The sequence below is a fragment of the Anolis carolinensis genome, chromosome 1 (genome assembly GCF_035594765.1).
Source record: "Anolis carolinensis isolate JA03-04 chromosome 1, rAnoCar3.1.pri, whole genome shotgun sequence".
Taxonomy (NCBI): Eukaryota; Metazoa; Chordata; class Lepidosauria; order Squamata; family Dactyloidae; genus Anolis; species Anolis carolinensis.
The window spans coordinates 100,127,813-100,144,087 of NC_085841.1; the positions used below are offsets into that span (position 1 = coordinate 100,127,813).

General features: G+C 40.1%; 1 protein-coding gene across 1 annotated transcript in view; it reads left to right on the forward strand.

Moving 5' to 3' along the window:
* The window catches only part of slc22a16 (solute carrier family 22 member 16), a 32,955-nt gene extending 20,127 nt beyond the window's left edge, over positions 1–12,828 (forward strand). The window contains exons 2-8 of the mRNA XM_003215647.3: positions 2,614–3,090; positions 3,571–3,688; positions 4,828–5,374; positions 8,236–8,363; positions 10,285–10,394; positions 10,511–10,610; positions 11,899–12,828. Coding sequence (XP_003215695.2) covers positions 2,614–3,090; positions 3,571–3,688; positions 4,828–5,374; positions 8,236–8,363; positions 10,285–10,394; positions 10,511–10,610; positions 11,899–12,111 — 1,693 coding nt within the window. The 3' untranslated portion in view covers positions 12,112–12,828. The remainder of the gene's footprint in view (positions 1–2,613; positions 3,091–3,570; positions 3,689–4,827; positions 5,375–8,235; positions 8,364–10,284; positions 10,395–10,510; positions 10,611–11,898) is intronic.
* The last annotated feature ends 3,447 nt before the right edge of the window (positions 12,829–16,275 follow it).

Here is a 16,275-nt window from a genome sequence, read left to right on the forward strand (position 1 = left end):
AGAAAACCTAGAGGGCACCAACCTCTCCCTAAAACCCCCAAAAGAAGCCCATAAAATTAAAAGAATGTACCCAGCCGCCATTAAAGTACTTCTGGAATCCTCCTGGCACATAAAAATGATGCACCAGGAGACTGGGGTGAGGGGGGGGGGATTTCTACATGCCAGGAGGACTCCAGAAGTTCTTTAATTACAGCCGGGTAAGTTTGTCTAATTTTTATGGACTTCTTTTGGGGGGGGGGTGTCTGGATGCCTTCCTGAAAGGTACTAGGAGGGCATCTAGATACCCCTCTGGGAAAGTGGGGGTTTTGGGGGGAGGTGTGGGGACTTAAATGTGCACCCTAAGCAGGTTTCTTAAACCCACTTCAGTATGCATTTAAGTACTATTTGGAAGCGGCCTCAGAAACTATATGGGAATCACAAATACAAAATACTAGGAGTACATAACAAAATTCTGACTGGTTTTCAGTTAAGGGAAATGTGGCATTTCATAATAAGAATACTGGCTACGTTAGTGAAAATGTTGCTATTTGTGTCAGGTAGATGCAAATTTTATCTTTCAATTACAGCCTGCATAATGTTTTATAACTTTTTATCTTGAACGTACTGGATCTAAATTTAGATTATTTACTTTTGTAAGACTTTGTTCATTCGCCATCTCCTTACAATAAAATTGCTCTTTCTACTTTCCATTGGACTCGCTAACTACCCAAAATTGGGCAAGGAAAGGAGCTGGAGTAATCACATTATTTTGACTCCAAGCTCTGTGTGCTGCCAGTAACGTTTCCCACAGGCATAGAAATGCTTCTTTTGAAAATATTCTTCTACTGGGTTCATAATTGTTAGCTCTAGTGTGGATAAAAGTTTTGATTGTGTGTAAGTAAGGAACCAGATTTGAGATCTCACTTAACAATGAGCATTTTGAGGGGCTGTAGGTGGATTAGCATCTTCTCACTTTAGTTCTTAATTTGTAAAATGGAAATAATGGCAATATAGCATACAGTTTTGATGCAAGCACTGGTGAAGTAAAGGTCATATTGCCCAATTTCTACCCCAGTGTATATAAAACTAAGACACTGAAAGTTTTGATAAACAGGTTTTCACCACTGAAATAATTTCAGGTATACCTCATTTAATATTTTTGTCAGAAGTAGAAATAATGTGGAATTAATAGAGATAGATTCTAGTGGTGTGAATTTGCATGGAACCGCTGTTCGAAAATTGTCAGACCATTGGTGGCAATGTTAGGGCTTCTGAGGCTTATCCTCCCACTGGCTCGGTTTTTTGGCTAGAGGGGTGAAAATCACCACACAAGGAAGGCATTTCGACCCCTTTTATCCTACCAACTTTTAAAATGTTTGGGTCTTCCCCAGAGTACTATTGTTATTTTTTCAAAACTAACAATATTCATGAGTGAAATGAAACAGCCAGATCAGATAACCTTGCATATTTAAACAAAAACATTTTGATCCTTCTTGAAGCCAATTGAAGGCTTTTTGCAAAATTCATCTAAGGATAATTGTTTCTTTCACCAGTGTCTGCTTTTTAATTTCCATTTTGTTGGCCAAATTTATAGTGGCTCGTTTTTAATATGTTGGAGGTAATTGGTGAGACATACTTACTTGCATCCCCTTGTTTTCTCGGTTTTACTGTCCATGTATCAACACCAATGGACTCTGGAGGCAGCTGCTGTTTACCTTGTCTATTGTACTTAAACTCACACAGCTACAGTAGGAATGGCTAGGACACAATCCCATTCTTTTCCAGCACATGTTTTATTACATTGTTTACAGTAGACACACTGCTGCAACCCAGCACATAATAATAATAATAATAATAATAATAATAATAATAATAATAATAATAATAATAATAATAATAACTTTATTTATACCCCGCCACCATCTCCCCAACGGGGACTCGGGGCGGCTAACATGGGGCCATGCCCAGAGCAATGCAATATAATAAAATATAAAAACAACGTATCATAGCACCATTCAAAATACAATAGATAATAATAAACAGAACATCAAGAAATCAAAAAACAATAAAACAAGGGCAGGCCGCATGAACACAAAGATAAAACCCGGAGTGAGAGGGACAGAGGGGTACTCCACTATGGGCAGGGACATTTGGAAGTGGGGTAATCTAGAGGATAGATGTTCGGAGGGGAGTAACACGGAGATATATAACAGAAATTACTCACCGAAAGCACAGCGGAAGAGCCATGTTTTCAATTCTTTCCTAAAAGCTAACAGAGTGGGAGCTTGCCTAATTTCAGTAGGTAGTGAGTTCCACAGTCGGGGGGCCACAGCAGAAAAGTACTTACAAGGCGGGCCTGGGAGATTAAGGTCTGTGTTTCTCCATCCTTCCTTCGCTCTCCCAATACCTCCCAGTGTCAATGCAGATATGAAAAAAAAACATCCAGTTAGACTGGACAAGTAATAAAAAGGGGAAACTGGGCTGATGTAAAAAAGATTTTGTAGAAATGAGGACTTGTCAAGGGCTTTGTTTACTGGGCTATGCCAATGTGTAAGTCTATATAAAGACAGAGTGTCAAAATATAATTACAGTAGTAAATAAAATAACAATGAAATAATCTGTCTTCTCTTTCAGATATCAGGCATGGGTTTATTTTGCATCTGTGTTTCAAGCTATTTCTTGTGGCATCCACTACTTGGCCTCTGTATTCTTGGCTGTAACGCCAAAGTTTGTCTGCAGTGCCCCTGGGAATGTGACAAGTGTCCTGGTTGGCAACTCATCTACTTCAAGGATAGAGGATGCTTGGACACTCTGGACATCAACACAAAGCTACATCTTAGTTCAACTAGGAAATGGAGACATTTGGGAACTTAATCAGTGCCACAGGTCCAAACGGGAAGACATTTTGGAGTTTACTTATGCATATAGTGGCAATAAAACAGATTTCCCATGTACAGGTGGATTCATCTATGACCACAGCAAATGGCAGAGCACCATTGTGACAGAGTGGGACTTGGTCTGTCAGCGTGAGTGGCTTGCCAAATTAACGCAGCCCACATTTATGCTGGGAGTCCTTCTTGGAGCCGTGATCTTCGGAGATATTGCTGACAGGTACTGAACTGGGTTTTTCTGAACTAACTTAGGCTCTTCTACACTGTCCCGTATCCCAGGATCTGATCCCAGATTATCTTCTTATCCCAGATTATTTAGTAGCGGAGACTCATATATTCCAGTTCAAAGCAGATAACCTGGGATCAGATCCTGGGATATAAGCACAGCGTAGAAGGGGCCTTGGAGTCCCAGGTTAATAGCTGACTTGCTATCCTTGGGAAGCCCTCGTGTGTGCTTCTTAGAGCTCCTTGGAGCAAGGAACAGATTAACATGATGCCATGTTAATCTGTTCCTTGCTCCAACATGTTCCTGTTCCCACTGATCCCAGATAAGCAAGGGACAACACTTCCTGTTGCTGGAGAAGAATTGTAGCCATAATGGTCCACCTATAAGAAAGTTGTAAGTCTGCATTAGGAAAGTTTTTCCTATTTTAATACTTATGATATTTTTTTATGATGTGTGTCTTTCTTTCCTGTACAGAATGGGGAGGCGGAACATCATGTGGTTCACAAGTATGGGGCAGTTTATATTTGGCATTGCTGTGGCATTCACATTTGATTATGTCAGCTTTGTGATTGTCCGTTTCCTTCTTGCAATGGTAAGTACACAGATATAGCCTGTTTTCAAACAAAATAATTGTCTTCCACTAATTCACTAAGTGTCTTTGTCACTAACCTTTCAACTACATTTTCTAGTTAAACCAGACTGATTATAAACTAAATTGGTTTTCCTGGGATTTTAATTACTCTAAAAGGCATTGAAATAAATATTACATATTAAGGCCACAAACTAAAAGCTTATTTTGAGATCCTAGGAATGTTGCCTACCATTTTTTTAATATCAACGGATCATAAATCTATGCAAGTACAATCCAATACTACACTTCTTAGCTGGATTGTATCCAATACAGTGGGTCCTTGGTATCCTCTGGGATTCCCTTTTCCCATTGAGACAAATCTCAAGTAATGGCATAGTAAAATAGTGTCTTCTTTATAAAATGACTAGCTGTGCCCGGCCACGCGTTGCTGTGGCGAAGTATGGTGGTATGGCAAATAAAGTATTGAGGATTTGGTGGTAGTTAAGTTAAAGGGTAAAGGTTTCCCCCTGACATTAAGTCCATTATAAATGGGTAATATAGCTGTGTGGAAAGGCCTTGAGTCTACACTGCCATATAATCCAGTTCAAATCAGATAATCTGTATTTTATAGGCAGTGTGGAAGAGGCCTAAGTGAGGCCTAACTCTGCCAGTCCCCTGGGCTGAGTGGGTTGCTAGGAGACCAAGTGGATGGAGCTTAGCTTTCTAACTGGCAGCAATTGGATAAAAACAATTATTCCCCTCCCTCTAATTAGGACTTAATTTTTCTTTTCTTTTTGTTGTATGAACATAGAGGCATGGATGAGGGGTTGTGCTGCCAAGTTTAGTGTTTCTGGGATGTGTAGTTTTGTTGTTTTGTCCTAGGCCGAAATTTCATTACCCTTTTATATATATAGATATGGTGAAGGTTTTCTTTCTGGATTAAAAAAAACATTTTCAAGCTGTGGATGGTTGAATCTGTGGATATGGAAGACTGACTGTATTCTTGCTTCTTGCGTCTCCACTTTCCTCTTTGTTGCAGACTAGGACTTACTGAAATGTCAAGCCTTTAATAACTGACAAGCCATTTCCCCCTAATTTGTAGGAGGCTAGATTGAAACCTTTTTTGTTTTGTTTTGTTTCTGCTTCTTTCCCCTTCCCAGGTTTCGAGTGGCTACCTGGTTGTAGTGTTTGTTTATGTGACTGAATATACCGGCCTAAAGGCCCGCACGTGGGCATCCATGCACGTCCATGCATTTTTTGCCGTGGGAGTGATGGTGGTGGCCCTGGTAGGCTACTTGGCACCCACTTGGTGGGTCTACCAAATCGGCCTTTCCGTAACAACGCTCCCCTTTGTCTTGTGCTGCTGGATGCTCCCTGAGACACCCTTCTGGCTGCTCACAGAGGGAAAGTTTAAAGAGGCACAAAAATTAATTAACACAATGGCAAGATGGAACAAAGTAAGCACTCCTTGTAAAATTTCTCAGCTGTGTTCGGCCCAAGACGGTCTTGTCAGTAGCAGAACGGGTGACAATGACCATTCTCCCGTGAAGAAGCACAACATCTTAGATCTGTTCAGTAACTGGCACATTGCAAGAAGGACGATTACAGTCTGGCTGGTTTGGTTCACTGGGAGTTTAGGATATTATGTATTCTCCCTCAGTTCCGTGAACCTTGGAGGCAATGAATATTTAAATCTATTCCTCATAGGTAAATATTGCTTGATGTAACTTACTATACTTGCAATGGAAATGCAGCTATATCTTTTCTTTTCAAATGTCTAGTAATAGTCACTATCAGAAGATGCTTTCAAACCCTTTCAACTTGCAGTCCGATTAATAGGGTGCGGCAACACAGGCTCACCTCTGCTTCGACCTAGGTTTGCTGTTACAGTAGAGTCTCACTTATCCAAGCCTCGCTTATCCAAGTTTCTGGATCATCCAAGCCATTTTTGTAGTCAATGTTTTCAATATATCGTGATATTTTGGTGCTAAATTCGTAAATACAGTAATTACAACATAACATTACTGCGTATTGAACTGCTTTTTCTGTCAAATTTGTTGTAAAACACAGTGTTTTGGTGCTTAATTTGTAAAATCTTAACCTAATTTGATGTTTAATAGGCTTTTCCTTAATCCCTCCTTATTATCCACGATATTCGCTTATCCAAGCTTCTGCTGGCCCGTTTAGCTTGGATAAGTGAGACTCTACTGTATTTTCAAGCTCATTCATGCCCTCATATACTCTTTCAGTGTAGTATCCCTTTTGTAGGCAGTGCTTCACATATATTCTCTGCCAAATAACTCCATGAAATTGTGTTTCAAGCAGGGACATGGCTACAGATACGGTGGATAGACAGTGTGGGCCAGCTAGGCACACTTTAGGTACCAGCCCTAAATGTTCATATTTCATTAAATCTCTGGCCCTTTGTCTTGAAGTTATATGAGAGGTCTGCAGCTGGCATTCTTGTCAGTAATAGGCAATAAAGTCAAATAATGGTAAACATGATAGGCTCCATCACTTTGTGTACCAAACATCTGGCTGCAGGCCTGGTTTTAGCTGGTGGCTAGCTAGGTCTGATTGGCATCGGTTGTTGTTAGCTTAAACAACTCCAGTATAGAAATGGGCAAACAATAAGCAGTAAGTCTATAGGCCCCTGGTGGCACAGTGTGTTAAAGCGCTGAGCTGCTGAACTTGCGGACCGAAAGGTGACAGGTTCAAATCCCGGAGCTGAATGAGCGCCTGCTGTTAGCTCCAGCTCCTGCCAACCTAGCAGTTCGAAAACATGCAAATGTGAGTAGATCAATAGGTACCGCTCCGGTGGGAAGGTAACGGCGCTCCATGCAGTCATGCCGGCCACATGACCTTGGAGGTGTCTATGGACAACGCCGGCTCTTCGGCTTAGAAATGGAGATGAGCACCAACCCCCAGAGTCGGTCACAACTGGACTTAACATCAGGAGAAACCATTACCTTTACCTATATGCTTCTCCTTCACATGTAATCTAGGATGTGCACATGTATGTCTGTATATGGATACTCAGTTTCACACATCTTTCTTCTCATTAGGAATGGCAGATGGCAAGAATGTACATACATGATCGCTGTGTCCCATGTTGGGTCATACATAGGATGGATATATGTGCATGGAACTCACATAAACATGTACAGGGCTAAATCCTTGGTAGTCTTAACTAAAGTGAAGCCATTGAATCAGCGGGGTTTACTTACATGTTCATTTCATTCAGCAATTGATTGAATGGGTGTACTGGAGTTGGGACTAACCAATCGGATGGATGCCAGCTATTGAATTTCCCTGCTGGTAACTGGGTAAATGGGCCCCTGAGAGACTGATTTTGTGTTGCACAGAGCAATATGGCATGTAATGGAGGGAATATCTTCTTGGCAGATGGTCCAAATTTTGTATTGCAGAGCCAGGAGCCTTTGGTGCAGCAGTACCAGTAGTGTTAAATAGTTGCTGTGTCTCGGCTGGAGAACTGGATGTTTTCAGTTGCTGTCAATCACTTGACACACATGAGGGAGGTTGTCATTCAGTAACCTCTGGGAAGACACATCATCACCATCTGTTCAGAACAGAACTATTGTTTGAGAGAGGTATCTTCACCAAGGCAACCAAAATTGCTTTTGTCCATAGCAAAGCCTGAAACCAGATTTAAATTCATTAGATCAGTGTTTCTCAAACTGTGCTCTTCCAGGTGTTTGGGACTTCAGCTCCCAGAAATTTCAGCTGCTGGGAATTGTGGGAGCTGAAGTTCAAAACATCTGGAGGAACAGTTTGAGAAACTCTGTATTAGATAATCTGTTTCATCCAAAAACCCCTTTAGAGTTTCCATGAATATTTAATGATCAATAGATGATGATTTTGGTGGTATGTATTTTTATAATGAAAAGTGCTATTTTGGTTTTTTAAAGGGATGTATTAGATCTATTGGAAGTATGAAGCTAATCATTTGAAGCATGAATCAGTCGAAAGGTTCTTCAACTGAAACAAATGGGAGTTCAAATAATTCAATTTGATTGGGTTGTATTCACCATTAAGATGTATTTAGAATCATGGTGGGTAGTCATAAATGCTCTAATGAACTGGCAATCCAAAGATACCCTTCACACACACACAGACACTAAAAGAATATGGCAGGTTGGACTGTGGCATACGAAAGTTTCCAATTCTCATAGTACATTGAATAGGGAGAGAGAACACTAGAAAATATGACCAATAGCAGATTAATTCTATGTAAATAACTTTTCCTAAATGGGATTTGTATTTTCATATTCATTATGTTTGGTCTTATTATACCCATATTGTGAATGAGCAGAACTGAGGGATGAAAGTTTGACTAAGGCCACACAGAATGTAGAACTGAGCTGGACCTTGGACCAGGGAACTTCTTGACTGAAGGTCTCTCATTCATAGTGTTGCCACAAATCAAAGCCAACTCAATTGCAAATACCAACATGCTTTGCCTGTTCCTTGTAAACAGAATTGTGCATCCAGAGACAAAATCAAGATTATGCAGTGAACACATTGTAATGTGAATTCTCTAATTACAGGTGCAGTGGAGCTTCCTGCATATGTGATCGCTTGCATAGGAATGGAAAAACTGGGACGAAGGAACACATTGATTCCATTCCTCATTTTAAGTGCAGTGATCTGTGGCATCGTGATGCTGATACCTCAGGTGAGTGGCTCATATCTGGATCCAGCTGAGTTATATCTAGCACTGAATGTGCCTCCAAAAGCAAGAGTTTTGGAAAGGCATGACCTTTTAGAGACATAACCTTCTGGAAAAAAGAATCTCCATAGCCAATTGGAAGCATGACTCTTTTTGGAGATCAATTGGAATTCACACCATTTGGAATAATCATAACCCTTCTCTATTTATTTTTACAACATTTATATCCCACCCTTCTCACCTCTGAGGGGGGACTCAGGGTGGTTTACAACCAATATAAAACAGGGTATATAAAAACAATTACACTTCAACAATAATAATAATTAAGATTAATTAAATTTAAATATCCATATAAAATACATTCAAGGGCGCGTTCCGGATCATAATTCAGGTCTGTCAGTTCTTTATCATGAATTCATTATAGTTAATGCTGCATCTATCGCTCAAAAGTCTGGTCCCATAACCAAGTTTTCAGTTTTTTATGAAAAGACAAGAGAGAGGGAGCCTGCCTGATCTCATTAAGGAGGGCATTCCACAGACAAGGAACCACCACCGAAAAGGCCCTGTTTCTCATTCCCACCAATCGCACTTGCGAGGGTGGTGGGATCGAGAGCAGGACCTCTCCCGAAGATCTTAAACTGCGAGGTGGGTCATAGCGGGAGATATGTTTGGACAAGTAAGCTGGGTCAGAACCATTTAGCGCTTCATAGGCTAAAGCCAGCACTTTGATTTGTGCTTGGTAGCAAATCGGCAGCCAGTGGAGCTGATGTGACAGAGGAGTGGTGTGCTCCCTGTACGCCGCTCTGGTTAGCAACCAGTTTTTCTAAAGTATGATCTTCCTGAGAGGACTTAAAAACTTGCCTGAGTCAATCTTCTCCTTAGTGGTAAATATCCACTAGCATTCATGCAAGGCAATTTAGATTTCTCAGTTATTAGACTGATATCCCTGGTTTTCTCTTTGAACTGTTAGAAACAAAGATATGCTAATGCATAAAATATATAGCAGATCTTCCGAAGTGTTATTTCAGTTGCCCAAAGGAAAGGGGGATTTGTTGCATTGTAATTATGGTACAAATGAATATTATGAGTTAATATTATCTCCCCCACCCCTCTATTTCAAAAAGTAACTTATTGCATTGCTCATTGCATTACAGGACAGGTGGGGTTGTGTTCCATTCTGTGTTCTATAAAACAAGGGCTCCCACCGCACAGAGTTGTGCAGGACTTTGTCTACTACTTCTCTGACAATGGCAGAAAGGTGTATTCAACAACATTTTGTCTGACCTGCTGTGGTAGTTAGAGTCACTCCAGGAAGTGGCTCAAATGGTCGCTTCCTGTTTGGAAAAAAGGGTCGGTCAAGCTTTTACAAAGTGATCATTTTCTAACACTGGAGAAATAAGCACAATGATCTATATTCCCCTTTTCAACTGGGGTGGGGGGCAGTGGGATGTTTTGGGACACAAAAGTGCCTTAGAGACCACATATGGCCTATGAGCTGTGCTTTGCACATCCCTGGTATATTAAGTACTTTATCAAGGAAACCTAAAGAGGCAGGAAGCAGCCAGGCTTTGAAGCTGCAAAGCTATTAAATGCTAATCAAGGTGATTAATTGCAACATTCACACTTGCCTCAACAGACAAGAGTTCTTTCTCCCACCCTGGATAGTCCAAAAATATATAAACCCCACTTGCCTAGCTTCTAACAGACCTCACAACCTCTGAGGATGCCTGCCATAGATTTGGGCAAAATGTCAGAAGAGAATGCTTCTGGAATATGGCCATACAGCCCGGAAAACTCACAGCAACCCAGAAACCTAAACTATTACAATATGTAACAGTGTATTCCTTAATAGGTAATTATGATCAAAGTGCTGACTTAAAAATGAAAGTTAGATATGATTATTTCTTTCATGCTTTCTTCCTAACAGGATTTCAATATTCTAATTATTGTAGCAAATATGGCTGGGAAGTTTGCAATAGGCGTTGCATTTGGCCTTATTTACCTGTATACAGCTGAGCTGTATCCAACAGTAGCACGGTAAGTGAAAACTTATTTTAACTTCCAATTAGAATTGGGCCCCATGGTTCTGCTATGTGAAAACACTTTCTGATCCATCAGTCTCTTTTAATGTGGAATGTGTCTCTGCTGTTCAGGTCTCTTGCTGTCGGAAGTGGGAGCATGATGTGCCGAGTAGGGAGTGTGGTGGCACCGTTCTGTGTCTATCTGTCAAGTGTCTGGATCTTCATGCCACAAGTAAGTGACCCTTGCAATAGTATACCCGGACACTACTAGACATTTAGGTATGTTAACCATCAGGTATTGATCTTTGCCTATATCTCGCTTGAGGCCTCTTCTTGTATATCTCGTCATCCGTGTGTCAATATTTGTGAACATATTTTAACTTAATCAGTGCAGGTTCAGTTACTTATCCAAATATCATTAGGGCACAGTACATTGCCTTCACTGACTTGAACAAGTGTTTGGGGAATTCACTTCTTTTATTTAATTTTATTTTCTTTAAAAAAATTTAATGAAAGGTTCTTTCTGGTCCTCAGTGCAAGATGTATGAAAGTATTTAGCAGTAACGTCTGTTATCTAAACCAAAAGTGTATGCATGCTGTACAATAAAAAATCAAGTTAAAATATGTAACAAGACTGTAACCAAATGGGAAAGCATAAAGGAGTAGATAAAAACTGGCAGCAATAACAATCCCGCTTAAGTAAGGTATGGCCCCTGTATCCTTGGGACCAGTACCTATGACTTCCTTTACCTTCATTTAACAAAATATGTTCTCTATAGACATTTCCTAGGTCCTCCAGTGTGACTATGGTGTGCTTCTGTTGAAGGTTGACCATAAAGTTGTGCTGGAGGACCTAGTGATGCCTAGAAAAGTGCCATCTCCAGGTTATCCTAAATCCTCCTGCATAACTTATTATCCATGATTTTTACTGATTTGAAAGGGATTAAGCTGTGTCAACAGTGTGATGCGGCAGATAAAAAAGCCAATGCAGTTCTGGGCTACATCAATAATGTTAAGACTACGGGACGACATAAGGCCCCTTCTACACTGCCATGTAATCCAGATTATCAAAGCAGATAATCCACATTATCAGGTGATAGCTGCTGTGGTGTAGTGAAAAATGGGTGGAAAATATTTCTAAAATTCCCCTTAAAAGAAACAGAAACTAAGCAAAAACATTTATATCAACCTATCTACATTTGATATAATTGCCACTCATCATGGTACTTCTGATATGTAAATTCAAACACCTTTGCTTCAAAAATCTTCCTAGATTACTTGCAGCTCATTATTTCCAAGCTCTCTGTTTTGAATAAACATTGCTCCATTTTCTCTCAAAGACATAGTTAAAACTGTCTGTGAAAGACATTATTTTCTGTAGGTGAAAGACCTTTCAAGAAACTTCATTCCTGTTTCTGCTCAGTCTTGATCACGTAGTTCACTTGTGTCATTTGAGCAAGTTGTCCCACTTTTCATTGCTGTTAACATTTTCTCTTTGCATGAAATTTGTTTTCTTCTAGTTGATTGTGGGCATTATGGCTTTCCTGAGTGGAGTTTTAACGCTGATGCTTCCAGAAACCCTTGGAAAACCACTGACAAATACATGGGCAGAAGCTGTAGAACTAGATGGCCCTGTCAACAAAAAGAGCGATTCAGAAAAACCTGTCCCAGTACAAGATGGTGCAACGATGGACAAAATTGAAATGCAGGGTCAAGAAACACACATGATATAAACAATGTGGTCCTTTTTGTTGCAGCTGTTTCAAGCTCTTTTATTTGCAATACGCAGCAGTCCAGTTACAGTATTTACCCTTTCAGTCTGTATATCCTCTTCTCTTTTTAGCAAGGGAAGCATGAGAACTACAAACTTGCTGGAAATACTTTATGAACTCTTCACAGAATCTTGCTAATAGCTGGAGTAAACAATGTTGATTTTAAGAAGCATTCTCTATCATTTGTTAAGAAAACCTTCAGAGTTCTTTGTTGGATTCCCTGCTGTGTTCTCTATTGCATCTCTAAAATGTCTTAAACTTTGTGCCAACTCTTGTATTGCAAACAAGCAAACATAGGAAACCATGAATCCAGGCAAGGCTCCTAGGGATTTAGATGCTGTGGGACAAAAACATTCTCATATTATTGCAGGTGTTTTTCAGTAAATGGAAGAGGCAAGATTATATTTAATTCTGCTTCGTTCAAAGAAGAAAGCAGCTCAGAACTTCAAATGGAGAGAATATAAATTGAATTATGGACAGATAATATAGTAGTCATACTGTTTGATTGAGAAAGGAATTATATGTAAATGAAAAATATGTTGTCAGCTGACTGTAGGCTTAGTAATGTCTGTGAAGCACAAATAAAAAGCAGATTATTTTAAATGTCACACTCCAGAAAACCTGTAGATAATTTATTTTATGAATAAAATGAGATGAATAAATGAATATTTCAATCAATGTCTTTGACTGTTAATACAAATTTGAACATATTGCTTTATAGGTTTAGGAGAAAGGGACGTGAAAACGCGTAATGTGCAAGCATGACTCACTAAAGACCAAGAATGATCCAAAATGCATATTTTTGCAACCGATAGAAACCTTGTATTTCATGTGGTTTAGGAATAAAATCATAGACGATGGGGTTTGAAGACCAGAAAACAACCAATAAGTAAAAAATTCCAAGGGTGTTATATAAACAGAATTATATTTGCTGCAGCAAATTACATTGGTTGTTTCTTTCTGCAATTATTTTCATATATTCTGGTAACAACTTGGTTACTGCATGGAAATGCCTTCTTTTTTGTTCTTTCCCCCCAAAAAGGAAGGTGTACGGGGAAAGTTGTGTTGTGACCACAAAAGCATGGCTTAGACATAGATGATTAATTTGCTACTAATATATGATATGGAGCCCTCGGTGGTGTAGTGGGTTAAACCGCTGAGCTGCTGAACTTGTTGACCAAAAGGTCAGTGGTTCGAATCCGAGGAGCAGAGTCGGCTCCCACTGTTAGCCCGAGCTTCTGCCAACCTAGCAGTTCGAAAACATGCAAATACAAATAGATCAATAGGTACTGCTTCGGCAGGAAGGTAACGGCGCTTCATGCGGTCATGCCAGCCATATGATCTTGGAGGTGTCTATGGACAAAGCCAGCTCTTTAGCTTAGAAATGGAGATGAGCATCAACCCCAAAGACAAACACAACTAGACTTTATGTCAAGGGGAAACCTTTACCTTTTTATTTGATATATCTTTTGTATTTCGAAAACTAGAGCTGATAGGGTACCATTTTTAGAAGCAGCAAGTCAAATATACCCAGAAACATTTAAGGAACCAAAATGTGTATTGAACTGTATCAGACTGTTAAATGATATCATTTATACAAAGAAAATGTGACAAAGTAGTTATTTTTTCAAGCTGAATTTGTCACTCTTGTTAAGTTGTTTGAAGTGAGTCCAATTCTGTTTCTAATTATTTTCTCATGTGATTGTCTCAGAGACAGTAAAATTGTGATTTGGATGAAGGTACAGTGAAAGGAGTAATATTGCATGCTTCCTTGGATTTTAGTACACCTACATCTCCTCTGAGGAGAATGTGTAAAGGACTGCACCATCAATTATTTAAGGGTTAACATTTCTCCAGCACAGTGGCCATAATAGTTTGTTCAATGGGAAAACAGTCTTATGAGATTTTGAGAAGAGTAACAAATTTATTACAGTGTAGACCAGGGGTCCTCAAACTTTTAAAGCAGAGGGCCGGTCCACAATGCTTCAGACTGTGGAGGGGCCAAATTATCATTTGAAAAAAAAATGAACAAATTCCTATGCACACTGCACATGTTTTATTTGTAGTGCAAAACAAGAACAACAATGAAAGAACAATACAATATTTTAAAATGAAAACAATTTTAACCAACATAAACCTATCTTGATTTCAATGGGAAATGTGGGCCTGCTTCTGGCCAATGAGATAGTCAAGTTAATTAGAATTGTTGTTGTTGTGTGCCTTCAAGTCATTTCAGACTTTGGATGAGCCTAAGTCTAAAATTAATTATTTATTTACTGCATTTATTTACTACATTTATATCCCGCCCTTCTCACCCTGAAGGGGACTCAGAGCAGCTGTATGTACATACAATATATTATATTATTAGCATAGCACAATATTACCATTATATATTACTATTTTGAACTATACCACTATACTGTAATATTATATGTCACATATAACATATAATTAAAATTATTATATGGTATTATTATTAGTATCATTATAATATTAGTATTAATATTATATGTATATACAATATATATTATTAAAACGGATATAAAAATATCATATTATAAAACAGAGGGCGGGGGCCAGGTAAATGACCTTGGAGGGCCGCATCCGGCCCCCGGGCCTTAGTTTGGGGACCCCTGGTGTAGACTTTTGAAGACTGAAACAGTCCATTTGATGGTGACATGTATGTTTCTTCATCTGATCTGCCTTGAGACAGCCATAGCCTCATTTGTGCATGTCATTTCTAGTCACCTGATGATTTATGCTGACCACATGAATTTCATAGGGCTTTCTTAGACAAGGGATGCTCAGAGGTGTTTTGGCCAGTGCCTCCCTCTGAAATATAGCCTACAGAACTTGATATATATTGGCCTTCTGTCCTAGTACGACTCAGGGCTAACCCCGCTTAACTTCCAAGATCAGACAGGATTAGGTGCCTTCCTATCTTAGATGTCACCAATATCCACCACAGAAAGATCTGTGACTTCCTTTTCAGCTCCATGGTACATACATATACACTGTAGAATTAATGCAGTTTTGACATCACCTGAACTGCCAGGGCTCAATGGTATGGAATGGTGGTTTGGACAGCTTTACGGCAGTACCAATAGATGTACCTGAGGCACCTGTCTGTCCTGTTTTGATGGAGTCGTTTCAGCTTGTTCAGCCTGATGACGTGGACAAGATTCTTGGAGCTGTCAGAGGGACCACATGTACTCTAGACCCTTGCCCTTCCTGGCTTGCCAGTGGGGGATTAGCCGAGTGGCTCACGAGGATTATAAATGCCTCATTGAAACAGGGACACATACCAACAAGCCTTAAAAAGTCAACAGTACAGCCAATTTTGAAGAAGTCGTTCCTGGACTCCTCAGTACTAAAGAACTACCGGTCTATTTCTAATCTTTTTTTTTTGGGCAAGGTTCTAGAGCGAGTGGTGGCTTCTCAACTCCAGGATTCTTGGATGAAACCCATTATCTTGTTCCATCACAGCCTGCTTTTAGGCCTAGTCATGGAACGGAGACAGTTTTGGTCACCTTGTTGAATGATCTTGCAGAGAGCTAGACGTGGGAATGTGTCCCTGTTGGTTCTCTTGGATCTCTCAGCGGTTTTCGATACCATCGAACATGGTATCCTTCATAGGCCGGCTCTCCAGAGTGGGTCTTGGGGGCACTGCTTTGCAGTGGCTCTGCTCCTGCCTGGAGGATCATACACAGATGATGATGCTGGGGACACCTGCTCAGACACCTGGTCATTGACCTGTGGGGTCCCACAAGGTTCTGTTATTTCCCCCATGCTTTTTAACACCTATGCTGGGTGAAGTCATTGGGAGTTTTGGAGTTCGGTGTCATCTGTATGCAGGTGATACACAACTCTATTACTCTTTTCCACCCCATTCCAAGGAAGCTCCCTGGACCTTGGACTAGTGCTTGGCAGCTGTGATGGACTGGATGAGGGCTGATAAGCTGAAGCTAAATTCAGGCAAGACAGAGGCCCTCCTGGTCAGCTGTGAGGCCGATCAGGGTATAGAGTGGCTGCTTGTGCTTGATGGGGTTACACTCCCCCTTAGGATAAAGGTCCGCAGTTTGGGGGTCCTCCTGAATTCAGCGTTTCACTGGAGACCCAGGTGTT